This window comes from Vombatus ursinus, unplaced genomic scaffold (assembly GCF_900497805.2).
Source record: "Vombatus ursinus unplaced genomic scaffold, bare-nosed wombat genome assembly UNPS02015398.1, whole genome shotgun sequence".
In the NCBI taxonomy this organism is placed as follows: domain Eukaryota; kingdom Metazoa; phylum Chordata; class Mammalia; order Diprotodontia; family Vombatidae; genus Vombatus; species Vombatus ursinus.
In genome coordinates, this window is record NW_020955176.1 from 3179739 (window position 1) to 3193519 (window position 13781).

The 13781-nt window shown below is 38.6% G+C and overlaps 1 protein-coding gene across 4 annotated transcripts in view; it reads left to right on the forward strand.

Moving 5' to 3' along the window:
• Positions 1-13781, forward strand: part of ALG9 (ALG9 alpha-1,2-mannosyltransferase) — a 128548-nt gene that overhangs the window by 45718 nt on the left and 69049 nt on the right. For all 4 annotated transcript variants that reach the window (XM_027847348.1, XM_027847349.1, XM_027847351.1 and 1 more), the window contains 2 exons: positions 8689-8811; positions 11456-11610. In XM_027847348.1, coding sequence (XP_027703149.1) covers positions 8689-8811; positions 11456-11610 — 278 coding nt within the window. The remainder of the gene's footprint in view (positions 1-8688; positions 8812-11455; positions 11611-13781) is intronic.

Sequence of the window (13781 nt, forward strand, 5' to 3'; positions counted from 1 at the left end):
ACCTAGCTGCCCCTATGTATGCCTCTTTTACCAAGCTGTTAATTCTCTTTAAGTTTTCTTGCTTTGCTCTCATTTCTTGCCCACATTTTTTCTCTATGACTCTTATTTGATTTTTAAAATAATTAGTTTTTGCTCTTTTCAAAAATTTTTTTCTTTAGCTCCTCTAGGAATTCTTGTTGAACTTGTGCCCAGTCTGCATTTTTTTCCCTTTGAGGCTTTGCTTGTTGATGTTTTCAACTTGTTTTCTTCTGAGTTTGTATCTTAAGCTTCTCTGTCACCATAATAGCTTTTTATGATCAGATCTTTTTTTTGTTGTTTGCTCATTTTTCCAGCTTATTTTTTGACTTTCGACTTCATGTTAGAATTGGGCTTTCCTCATTCGTGGGGTTGGAGGGGGAGGATATTTGACCTTACTTTCTGATTTTTATGTCATGCTGCTTTCATAGCTAGGACTGGGGGCCTGTAAGTTTGATACTTTCAAGATGAGCCAGGAAGAGTTCTGGTCACTGTCTTCCTTATCTATGCTCTGGTCCTTAGCCAGCTAGAGCCTCTGTTCCGTCTCAGCTGCAACCACTCTTTCTGCCCTGGAATCATGATCTGCAACTAGGTAATGGGTGAAGGAGGTGCCAAATTGTATCTAACCCTGTACTCTGTACTGGCACAGGGGTCCGCCTAGAATCTCTTTCTGACCAGGTATTTAGTCCCCTTACTGTCCCTATGCCCTAGGTGTTCCTGGTGGTGTTTCAGCTGATGTTGCTGTTGCCATTGTCTTTCCCTCCAAGGTCAACAGCTAGTGTTGCTTCTGTTGTGTCAAGCTCCTGGCCAGCCCTGACCCCAGTGTCAGCAGGTTTCTCTTTCTGTCTTCCTAAGCTGTCCTGGGCTGGGAAAATAACTCATTGTGACTTTTTGTCCCACTCAAAATTTGGTCTGACACTTTTAAAAAGTTGTTTAGAGGGGTGTATTGGGAGTGCCTACAAACATACTCACTTTACTTCACCATTTTGGCTCTGCCTTTTCATCACTTTAAAAAAATAAGTTCAAACTAGATTGTAAGGAGTAAAGACTTCCTAAATAGAAGAATTTGTTACATCCTAGGGGCAAAAGGAGCCATTGAAGTCTATTCAGTCAATCAATCTACAAACATTTATTAAATAGCTCCTTAGTTTTGTAAAAGGTACTATACTAGGTACTAGGGATACAAATATAATGAATGAAACAATCTCTTACAACTCCAAATGGGCTTACATTCTAATGAACGTAGGAGTAACATGGTTAGAATGGAGCTTAAGAAATATCAGTTTTAAGCTGTGTCAGGAGAAAGATGAGAGGCAGAGAGACCAATTAACACGCTTTTGCATTAGTCCAGGTAAGAGGTGATGAGGTTTAGATCTGAGTGACAAATGGGAGAAATGTTGTGGTTTGGTGCCTGATTGAATATACAATGTGAGGGTGAGTGAAGGATGACGCTGACATTGTAAACCTGTGTAAAAGAAGGATGGTAGTAGAAGAGATTGGGTAGGGGTAAGATAATGACTTCTGTTGTGAACATGTTGCTTTTGAGATACCTATAAAACATTTAGTGTTGATGTCCATGAGGCAGATGAAGAAGGGAACTTAGTAGAAAGATAAGGCCTAGATATTTTGATTTGGGAGTAGTCTGCCTAGAGATAATAATTAAACTCATGGAAGCTGATGAGATAGCCAGGAAAGAGGAGCACATTAAAAGTCAGATCTCAAATACTAGGGCTTAGTAAATAATGATTGAATGAATGAGTGAATGAATGAATACTGGCCCTATCTACAGTGATGAATTTATTCCCTCTGACTCACTTCTCATTGCCATTTCCAGGTGCTCACTCTCTCTCTGTCTTTCTCCCTTCATCACTCAGTAATCTCTCCTTTGAAGTTCACTCATTCAAAATTCTGGTAGCTATTGCCTATTAACATCGAGGATGGATACTCTTCTTTCCTCATTGCGTTTAGTGCCTGTCTCACAGAGGTTTTTCTGTCCTTCCCATATCCTGCACTCATACTATGAGATTTGGGGTGTATAGGTTGTTCAGGAGGACAAGCACCTCTTGTGTGAGGGCTTGCTGAACCCTTTTCAGGGATGTTCATCCACCTTTGTGTCCACTGTATTCACTCAACTCTCACTTGTGAATCCAAGAAGCTGTAGCATGCACAGTAAATACATTCTGAAAAACTATCTCAGCAGACAGGCTAAACCAGGTTAAGCATAACGAACAGGCCTTAAACCTTGGTGAGTTAGAGGGATGTCTACCACAAGCATATGAAGATTTTCCCCAGCAGAATGGGCAGATGAGAACAGTTTGTTCCAACAGCCATGAAAGTGGCTGGAGCAGGCACTGTAGCGTGCTTAGAGCTTGGTCAGACATTGAAGATACCAAAGTAATCCACTGCATCCCAGGCCATTGCCAGTCATCTTGACTTTTGTTTTGCTACTGGACTTTGATGATTGAGAAAGAAAGAATGAGGCTGATGATTTTGTGCAGCTCTGCCTCACTTACATCCAATTCATGGGCAAGTCAAGATATCACCCCATGATATCCTCTTTGAAAATGTAGGACAAACAATATTATGGGACTTCAACTTCAGCTGATGCTCTTTCAAACACTCCTGCCTCCCAGATCCTCAACTTCATGACTTAATTCTCCATCCCTCTTCAGCTACGCACAGAAATTGTTGTACTGTTGGTCTTGTTATCACACATAAATGCTCTACTTAAATGTTTTTGAACTTTGCAGTTCCCTTATCTGATTATATATGTGTCATTTTATCTTTTACCTCTACCTTGCAACCCCAAACCCTATTCTTTGTTCTCATTGTGATCTCCAGTCCTTCTACATCTTATTTCTTTCTGGGCCATCACCCCTGGGCTGGCTACACTCTCCTCTCTTCCCTATCTTACCTCCTTAGTGAACTAGTTTAGCTCTACACTGTGCTCGTCTCCTGAGTCCTTTGCTTCATTACCCTACCTCTGATCTTGTCTTGCCAAGTCTCAGCTCAGGATTATACTCATTCTATCCTTTATCTTTGCTCCTACTCATGCGTAGCTGAATGAAACTGGAAAAAAATCATGAAATTGTACTAACTGGGTCCACTACAAATTTATGCAATGTAATCTTAAATGGGCCTCACTGCAGCAAGGCCATCCTTATACACTTCCCTAAATGACTCATTATCCCACTCATTGCAATGACTTTTTCAAACATTTTTATCCTTCTTCAAATCTTCCATACATCAATTGTCTCAGCTGAGAACTTTGCCTTGTATTTCCCAAACAAATTAAGGGTATTTGGGAGAGCTGCTTCTTCTCCTTTCCTCCACAACTCATATCTCTCAGATGCCCTCCGCTACTATCTCTACTTTCACTCATCTTATGTAATGAGATGGCCCTTCTCTTTGCCAAAGCAAATACCTCTACATGCACAAGTGACCCAGTTCCATCCTGTCTTATACCATAGATTGCCCCCTGTGTCATCTTCATGCTTTCACTTCTCTTCAGTCTCGCCTTGTTACTGGCTGTTTCCCTGCTGTTAGAAACATGCCCATGTCTCCCCACTTGATCCACACATCCTTACTAGCTGTTGTCCGGTGTGTCTCTTATGTGGTTAAACTCTTTGAAAAGGCTGTCTACAGTTGGTGCCTCCGTTTCCTCTCCTCTCCCTGTCTTCTTAACTTTCTTTAGTGTGGCTTCTGCCTTCATAATTCAATTGAAACTACTCTCTCCGAAGTTACTAACGACCTCTTTATTACTAAATCTAATGACTTTTTCTCAATCCTCATCTTAATCTCCCTGTAGCCTTTGACATTGTCAGTCACCCTGATATTCTCTCTCCCTATAGTCTAGGTTTTTGAGATACTATTCTCTCCTGATTCTTCTCCTTTCTTTTTGACAGTCTTTAATCTCCTGTGCTGGATCTTCAATCAAATCATTACTCACTAATCTTGGGTGCACTTCAAAGTTCCGTCCTGGGTCTTCTTCTCTTCTCCCTCACTTAGCAATATCATTAGCTCTCATAGATTCAATTATTATCTCTATGCTGATGATTCCCAGATTTACTTGTCCAGTCCTGTCCTCTCTGCTGATCTCTACTCTCACATTTCCAACTGCCTGTTAGCTATCTCAAAGTTGACATGTCTAAAACTACACTCATTATCTTACTCCAAAACTCTCCCTCACTTCCTTATTACTTTTGAGGATATCACCATCCTTTCAGTCACCGAGGCGCCCAGACTAGGGATCATCCTTGACCCCTCACTATCTCTCACCTCTCATATCTGATCTCTTATCAAGGCCTATCAGTTTTACCTTTGTAACATCTCTCACATATGCCTCTTTCTGTCCTCTGCTCCTGCTGCCACCTTGGTGCAGGCTCTCCCTCCTGGATTATTGCAGCAGTCTGCTCACTGGTCTCTCTGCCTTAAGTCTCTTCCCACTACACTGCATCTTACATTCAGCCACCAAAGTGACTTGGTGAAGCTCAGGTCTGACCATGTCACTGCTCTACTCAGTAAATTCCAGTGGCACTTTTTCACCTCTAGGGTCAAATATAGAATCCTCTATTTGGCATTTAAAGACCTTCATAGCCTAGCCTCCTCCTACCTTTCCAGTGTTTTTGTACTTTACTCCTCACCATGTACTCTTGGATCCGGGGACACTGGGCTCCTGGCTGTTTCTTGAACAAGACCCTTCATCTCTTGGCTCCAGGCATCTCTCCCTCCAGGCATCCCCCCATGTCTGGAGTGTTCTCCTTTTTCATCTCCCCCTCCTGACTTCCCACTGCTGAAATCTCACCTTCCATAGGAAGCCTTTTCCGACCTCCCTTAATTCTAGTGCCTTTCTTTTGCTGATTATTTTCTATTTATCCTGTATGTATGTTGTTTGTACATACTTGTTTGTATGTTGTCTCCCCCATTGTATTGTGAGCTCCACAGGACAGGGACTATTTTATACCTTTCTTTGTATCCCTAGCACTTAGCACAGTGTGTGACACACAGTAGGTGCTTAATAAATACTTATTGACTGGGTGTATATTAAATATTTATTGACTGACTGACTGGCTGTGGTGTAAAGGCTTAAGAGAAAAGCCAGAGTAAATATGACTAACCTTGACCATGGAAAAAAGTTGAAGAAATGGACCTCTCTCCCTTCTTTGTGGAGGTAGCAGTCTATGGTTTGTCAAATATTGCATATCCTGCAATGGTTGATGTGTTGGTTGGTTTTACAGATTATTTTTTTTCTCTGTTGTTTTTATTTTTTGTTACAAAGGATGGCTTTACTGGTCAGGGAATGGGGGATAATTATATTTGGAAATAAAGCTGATGTAAAAACAAAAGACATCAGAAAAAACAAGATAAAAGAACACATACTCTCCAAAAGGCAAGACAAGGAATGATATTTCATTTAGGACAACAGCTGCTCCCTCTCAAGGGCTCTGTCCCTCCTGTCTCATTGCACATTCTTGTTGCCTCATTTGATTTTTGTTTAGAACCATAATGTTATAGGAGTTGGAGTCTGAGAAAGGTCATGGCTCTGGGCAGTAAATGTCTCCCTCCCCCACCATATAATTTGATATTTTTGAGGGCAGTGGAAGGGAAAGTGTATGAAGCCTGCTTTTGGCTTATTTAAAGTTATTTGCCAGTAAAAGCTGTTCCAGAGGCCTTTGTTAATCATTTATGTCTGATGACTTTCCACTCTTTACTGTGCAAACTTGACATTTATAAGAATGACGTGATGTCTCTTAGTACCTATGGTACTAAGTCATGGGTAATGACTTCCCTCCACCCAGCACAGCAAACATCAGAAATTACTTCTTTTTCTTATCTTAGCAAACTCTTTCAAAACTCCCATTAGCTCTTAGGAATGGAGAGAAATTGAGGTGCTTTCTCTCAAGATAGTATGTGATCTCATGGCTTTGAATTGGTAATTCACTGCAGAGAGGTTCTGCACCCAGCTCATTTTTACGTTAAACCTTGCATCAGTGAAGCCCTTGACTTAACAGTCTGACGCACAATCTTCGAGGTTCAGTATGAGAACTTTCCAAGCCACAGGATGATACCTCCCTGGACAGAGATAAAAGTTTCTACCTTTTATATCCAAAGGGAGGCATCTCATCACAGCAGGGAAAGCCTTCTAGTAGCATTTTACTTAAATACTCTTTTTCCAAAACCTTTATTCTTATTTCTAAGATTGCCTCGGCTGAACCTTATTCATTTTTGGCTCATCTCTCCTTTTGCTCCATCCTTCAGCAAGGCAATAGTTGGTTATGTAACTTTTATAGATTGCCTGATAGTGAACTTGGTGTCTGAATTCCTATTGCAATAATGACAGTTGGCTTTAGTACTTAGTAATTTTGATTCAAGAGCTCAAAGTACTGTCTACATGGTTATAATGATAATCAACAAGAATGAAGGGTAAGCTGGGGTGGGATAGAAATAAGTCTTTGTCAAACCCTAAAGAGCTTTCTTCCTAAATATTTATACATTATGCTTATTTAAAGTTTCCTTTGACTTCCAAACATATTTGCAGATACCAAAAAGAAAAAAAAGGGTCTCTGCTATTAAGACTTCAAAAAATTATTGACATCTTTTGTTTTCACATAATCTACATTTCCCAATATATTTCTTCTCCCCATTCCTTCCAGACAGCTATCCTTTATAACAAAGAATTAAAAGGGGGTGGGGGGAAAGCAGTTCAGAAAAACCAGTGAATTTATCAAGTAAGTCCAACAATATTCCTCACACATAATTCCCCACCCCACCTCTGCAAAGAAGGATAGGAGGTGCATTCTCATAGTTTTTGGGGCCAAGCTTGATCAATACAATTTCATAGCATTAGAAACAGTTGAAACTCAATGCTGTGAAAATGATGACCAAGTGTGTCCATCAAGGCTTACTGACCATAGTAGTTAATGTCCCAAGAGTGACTCATTTTCCCTTTGTTGTTCTTCATGGTTTCTCTTCAAAACCTACAGATTTCCAGATTTCTTTAAGGAAAAAATGGTCCTGTGAATTGAAGTTAGCAGTCAGGTAGGCCTGGCAAGGAGCTAGTGCCTCCTTATTTAGAGAAACATGTTAGCAAAATGTTGCCACAAACCCAGAGGAGCAGATTTCTGCTTGAAACTATATTCATTCATTAGTCTTCCTTAGTCTGAAAGGTCATTCCTAAGGGGTGTAAGATGTCATTATCCTCAGTGAATTCAGGCTCCCACAGGAGGCCTTATTGCAGAGGCTCTCATTCATTTGTTTGAACTAGAGTCCTTTTCTCTCTCTTTCCCTTCTTTTTCAAACATTTCTGACATTTTGAGTTTAGTTTCCAGTCTTATTTTGCTGTGCAAGCTGCAAAGATGTCAGGTTTTCCTGACTGCTCCTCAGCCTCCTGATTACCCTTTTAAGCGGTGCTGATTGCAGGAAATTGCTGTGGTGCGTGGTGGGTGTCACAACAGCACAATGATTAAGACCCGTGTGTGTCATTTACTGGCTGATTGAAATAATCACAGGGAGGGGAGAAGCAGAGGGAAAATTGCTAAATGTGCAGAGGGAGCTGCCACTCTTAATCATTTTTGGCTTAAGCATCTCAAGTTGAGGAGTCAAAACTAATGAGAGTGAGATTTATGTTTTCCATCATTTTGCTTCATTCTTGATCTTCAAGGTAGCTGAGTGAAACTTAGCACTGAAGATGATCCTAAGCAGGAAGCCCTGTTTTTGTTTATCAGATGAAGGGCCCCATAATACCTCTGCCTTCTGCACTATAGTAAAAACAAGAGTGAGGTACCTGAGGGTTGGCTATAAGTATGACTGGATGAAACCAGGGCCAGAAGATGAAAGCAGAGTGTTTTGTGACCCTGTGTAGCCCAGCTGAAATTTCTAAAACTTTCCTCATCTCCCAGCTCCCAGGGAAGATTGGCTGTCTGCCATGCCCTGAGGGTACTCTCACCACCTCCTCCTTTATTTTCCTTTTAAAGAATTCCCTTATTTCTTTCAAGATACTGCACAAGAGCCACCTTCTCCAGGAAACCTTTCCTGATCCCTTCAACTGCTAGTTCCCTCCTTCACTATATTGTATCTAACTGCTTTATATTTATTTTCTGTTTATTCTGAATATATTAATTCCATGTACCTGTTAGTCTCCTTTCATAGAGTGTGAGCTCCTTGAGGGCAGGATTATTTCATTTTTTAAAGTCTTTCTGTGCCCACTGCCTGGCGTGTAATAAGTACTTAATAAATACTTGTGGACTGATTGCAGAATGTTTTGAGGAGGTGAGCAAATTTGTGATGGCCTGATTGTTATCGTTTTTTTTATGTATGTGTATGTACCTGTGCTTCCCAACTCTGAATTACTTGGTTGTGCTGAAAAACCACTAGGCTTTCCATAGTGTAAAAGTCAATGGTAGTGGTATAGCTGGCTGTTTAAAACCTTGGATTCTTCACCAGTTGATTATCACTGCCACCATTTGTCATTTGAGGTTTAGGTATCATTTATATGCATATGAGCACTTTTCCATTCTTTTTTTCATGTTCTATTTCTATTCTCCTTGTATTTTGTAAATTGCAGTACCTTGAGTTAGCAGATGGCCAGCGTTTAATGAATATAGAGCATGATGTGTTAAGCTTCTCCTGTTTGTAGGGCTCACCCTAATGGTCCCTTGTCTCTCTTTCCTTCAGGCACGGAACCCTGGTATTTCTATTTAATTAACGGGTTTCTGAATTTCAATGTGGCCTTTGTATTGGCTCTTCTGGTCTTACCACTGACTTCCCTCATGGAGACCCTGTTGCAGAGATTTCATGGTAAGTGGTAGAGTTATGAAAGATTCCAGTCTGCCTGGTGGCAGGAAGACTTGTGCCTTAGAAAACATTAGCCAGGCTTGTAAATAGCTGCTCAGGATGACAGTGTTTACCGTGGAGGAAAAATAGAGTTCCTTTCTTTTATTCACTGTGTGCAGGCTGGTCTGTTTTTGCAAGGCTGCACTAGACATGTAGGACCTATCTGAAGGTTTTCTTAATTTATTGCAAATGAAACCGCATCAGTAAAAATCTACAGAAACCCACAATGCCAGAGTAACCCATTAATTTGCCACAGTCCTCAGTGACTACAGGAAGGGTCTTACATCTTCACAGTTAAGGAAGCCTACCCAGCTCACTAACCAGCTAAACAGGAAGAGGCATTTGCAAGATCCCAGGGGAACACAATCTTTAGAGTCCTTTGTCCTATCAAGATTATGTTGTTCAAAGGGTGGAGTACATCTAATGAGCCATATTGGAGGCAAAAATGTTGGTGAAAATCACCTTAGCTGAACTTTAAAAAAAAATATTTATTCAGTGCAGATTGAAGCTACTATTTGCTCTTTTTTTTCCCCTTCTCTTTTGTTTTGTTTCTTCTTTCTTGTGGTTTCTCCTGTTGGTTCTAATTCTTCTTTACAACATGACTAATATGAAAATATGTTTAATAGGAATGTATATATAGAGCCTGTATCAGATTGTATGCTGTCTTGGGGAGGGAAGTGGGGAGGGAGGGGGAGAAAATTCAAAATTCAAAAGCTTATGGAAGTGATTGTTGAAAACAAAAAATTAATTAATTAAAAATATTTATTCAGTTTTCCCAATAACTGGAGGGCTGAATTAGGAGGAGCTGCTCTTAAGTCTGATGCTCGCCTCTGGCCTACCTGTTTTACCAATCATTTATTTGTTTCTCAGCATCTGTTTTTACACTACTGTCCTGACTCAGGTTATCCACTAATCAAATGCTTCTGGCTTTCTTTGCAGGAGGGTCAGATTTAAGCAGAACTCTTAAGTTGGGAAGAGAATTAATTCTAGATTTGTTTTCTTGATTTGGAAGGGTTATGAGTGATTTTTTTCTTAGTCAGCTTATGTTTCCATTGTGCTATTTTTTTTATTGTAAATTGATTATAAAGAATTGACCAGGTTAAAAATGTCAGTTTACAGAGTACTTTTGCTTGGGATTGGAGAATGTGAAATCAACCCCAAGGAGCAAATTTACATTTTAAAATATGTAAAATGTAAAATCATATTTCAGAAATGATTATTATTGCCTGCTGAGGTTAGGTTCATTTATGGTGGGACATACTATGAAAACTGAGAAAATTCCAATTTAATAGTTAAATCTTGGCAAGGTATTAATCTAAAAATGTAGTCTAATATCTTACAGTAATTGTGGACAAAGTTGAAAATAACTGGTGGTGTAGCTTAAGAATTTTTATTCCTGAATAATCAGTCCACAAGCATTTATTAATCTCTTACTATGTGCCAGGCTCTAGGACAAAGTAAGATATAAAGAAAAGCAAAAGATAGTCCATGTCCTGTCCTCAAAGCTTATAGTTTTTGGTAAATGTATATACATCCAAAAAACTGTAAATTAGGTATTACTCAGGTATGGCCCCTTGATTACAGGCTGGATTCTGTGGGATAAATAACTATGAAGCTTATGGTACATGAATCTAGTGGGCAGCAGAGGGCAGTATGTTTATAGCCTTTTCATGAAATTCCTGCTGCACTGCTCATTATGACTAATACAAGCACAGGAGGAGATGCTCTCACTGTGGGGTTGCAAGCTTATCACTCAGTGCTCATGTACCTAACCACAGGAACTTTCCAGCAGGGGTTTGAGCCTTAGTGATTATTAAATCCCTTTAGTACTTGCACATGCTTTCTTTTTAAAATTTTGGTTCCAGTTAGGGATTTAGAGTGGAAAGGTGTTGTAGGGGAGAAGGAGATGAAGCTTTATCGGGGTAGTTTTTGTTTTTGTTTTGCCGCAAGCTGCTTATCAGTGACTGTTGAAAAAATATGGTTAATGGGTTTAACAATGCTGGTTCCTCCATCATATCCTTCCATTTTTAACCATTGGTCTGTGACTCTTCTTTATAGTTACTTGGGTGTAATAAAAAAGGCTGATTGCTAAAGGGGGAAGAGTGTTACCTAGAACATAGTATATAAATATTCTATTTAATAGAATTAAAACTTAAAAGGAATTTTAGGTTGTGGCAGATAATCTTAGGGGTCTCTAGACCTAGTGTCAGGACCCCATAGTAGAAAAAGATTTTTCTTTCTCTATCTAAGGTAAAATTCATTTTACTAACAACCTGTAAACCATTTGAGTCTGGTGATATGCATTCGGTCTCTTTAGAAAGAGCAGAATGGAATTCCCTTATTAGCTGACATTTTCTTTTCTTTTAAATTATTTTTTATTGTAAATATAATTACTATCAACAAAAATGATAAAACACGTCTAGCTGACATTTTCTTGCATGGTTAAGAGGAGTATGAATGTCTTGGACCATCTTGTGAGTGAATACAGGATGGCCAAGGACAGATCCACACTATCTCAAATCCAATGTTGGGGGACATGAAGGCTACATAGGTTGCAGTTTTTCTACTAGAGTGAAATATGAAATTTCTTCTTTTCTGTTTCTTATAGTTCAGAATTTAGGCCGTCCCTATTGGCTTACCTTGTCTCCAATGTACATTTGGATCATCATCTTCTTTGCTCAGCCTCACAAAGAGGAGAGATTTCTGTTCCCCATATACCCTCTTATATGCCTTTGTGGTGCTGTGGCTCTTTCTGCACTTCAGGTGAGTTTCAGGCAAATAGAAATCCTAAAGAGTTTCATTTTGAGTTTCTTTATACTTTATCATAAAAATTTAACAAGAGATTGCAGAATCACTACTGCTAAGATAATTTCATCCATATAGTATAATTTACTATGTAGGTAATTGTACATATATATGTGTTCTGTTAACTGTTTGTTAATCTTATTTGCTGATGAGTTTTTCCAAAAATAAATAACCATCTTTTTATTTCAGAACATAGACTCAGTTTACTTTAGAGATATTTTCTAAGCCACTATAAGAGATTTATATCCTGATTAAATGATGATGGGGTAACAGAGCTAATTGAATATCTTTCCTTAAAATATGTGGATTAGTGTAGAATTTTAGCCTGTATTTTGTGATTGTATTAAATAATTAGCCATTGAAGACCACTGGGTGATATGGACTAAACTTATATTAGGGACAGTTCCCTAAACTCAAAACATTCTTCCATTTCTATGTATTAAAAAAAAAATTGAGCTGTGCCCACTATTTCATGACATCTTCAAGCTCCTGGTCATTCTTTACCCCTGCTTCAAATTGAGATTTAAATTTAAAATAAAATTGATTTTCCTTAGGAATTTTTACCCTATGATATCACCTGTTTAAACATATTCTCCCCTCTGGTCCTCCTTCCTCCTTTCCTTTTTCTGTTTCTCTGCTTCTGTCTTTCTCTCTTCTCTCCTCTTTCCCCCTCACCTTCTTCTTTTTTTTTTTTTGGCATAAATGAAACAAAAGACTCATTATATGCCTAGTAATAGTGTACCAGACTCAGAACAGGGAGATCCTGAAGAAACAGTACGCATGAACAGTTAACAGAATCCACACATGTCTTGTATGTGAATGTGACCTATGTATCTTAACATCATCTTGTTAGTTTGTAAGTAGTCTTGATGGATAATTAAAAGCACTTCCTTGATGTCCTGTCACATGGTTCCTTTCTTTCTTTCTTTCTGTTCCCATCCTGTTCTATCCCATTCCATCCTTTCCCATCTCGTCTGAATGAGTTTTAGGCCAAAGATAGTGGAGCTGGAAAACTTTAAAGCAGAAAGTAGTCTAAAGTTTAAGAACAGTTCAGTTTAGTACCAGTAGTTTACCTCTGAGGTATGGAGGAAAACCACAATGAATATGTTTATTAATTCAAATATTTTTTAAAAGAAATTTTTCATGGGCCTAGAGAAATTCTTGGCTCCTGCCAAACTACTGAGATATCACAGATATCATAATATTTTGGTACTAGTGTATAGACAGTTTTGGAAATGTTCCTAAGATAGGGTATTTCCATATGTCCTGGGATTTAATAATCTATCAGACCTCTTTTTATAATTCCCCACTTAGGTGGTAGGTGTTTTTTTAATGACACACATATCATAGGCACATAACATTCCTTCATCAATAATATATTTTTTCAATAAAAATGACAATTCTATCTAAATTAATTTACTTATTCAATGACTTACCAATCAGACTACCAAAAAATTATTTTATACAGCTGGAAAAAATAATAACAGAGTTCATCTGCAAGAACAAAAGGTCAAGAATATCAAAGGAATTAATGAAAACAAACATGAAGGAAGGTGGCCTACCTGTAACAGATCTCGAACTGTATTATAAAGCAGTAATCATCAAAACTATCTGGTCCTGGCTAAGAAATAGAGTGGTGTATCAGTGAAATAGATTAGGTACACAAGACTCTGTAGTAAATTTGACCATAGTCATTTAGTGTTTGATAAACCCAAAGATCCAGCTTTTGGGACAAGAACTAACTATTTGACAAAAACTGTGGGAAAACTGGGAAACAGTATGGCAGAAACTAGTTATGTACTAACATCTTATACTCTATACCAAGGTAAGGTCAAAATGGGTACATGATTTAGACATAAAGAGTGATACCAAAAGCAAATTAGGACAGCAGGGAATAGTTTACCTGTCAGATCTATGGAGAAAGGAGGAAATTATGACCAAATGAGAGAGAGCATTACTAGATGTAAAAAGGACAATTTTGATTATATTAAATTAAAAAGTTTTTGCATAAACAAAACCAACGCAGCCAGTATTAGAAGGAAAGTAAAAGCTGGGAAACAATTTTTATAGCAAGTATCTCTGATGAAGACCTCATTTCTCAAATATATAGAGAACTGATCCAAATTTAT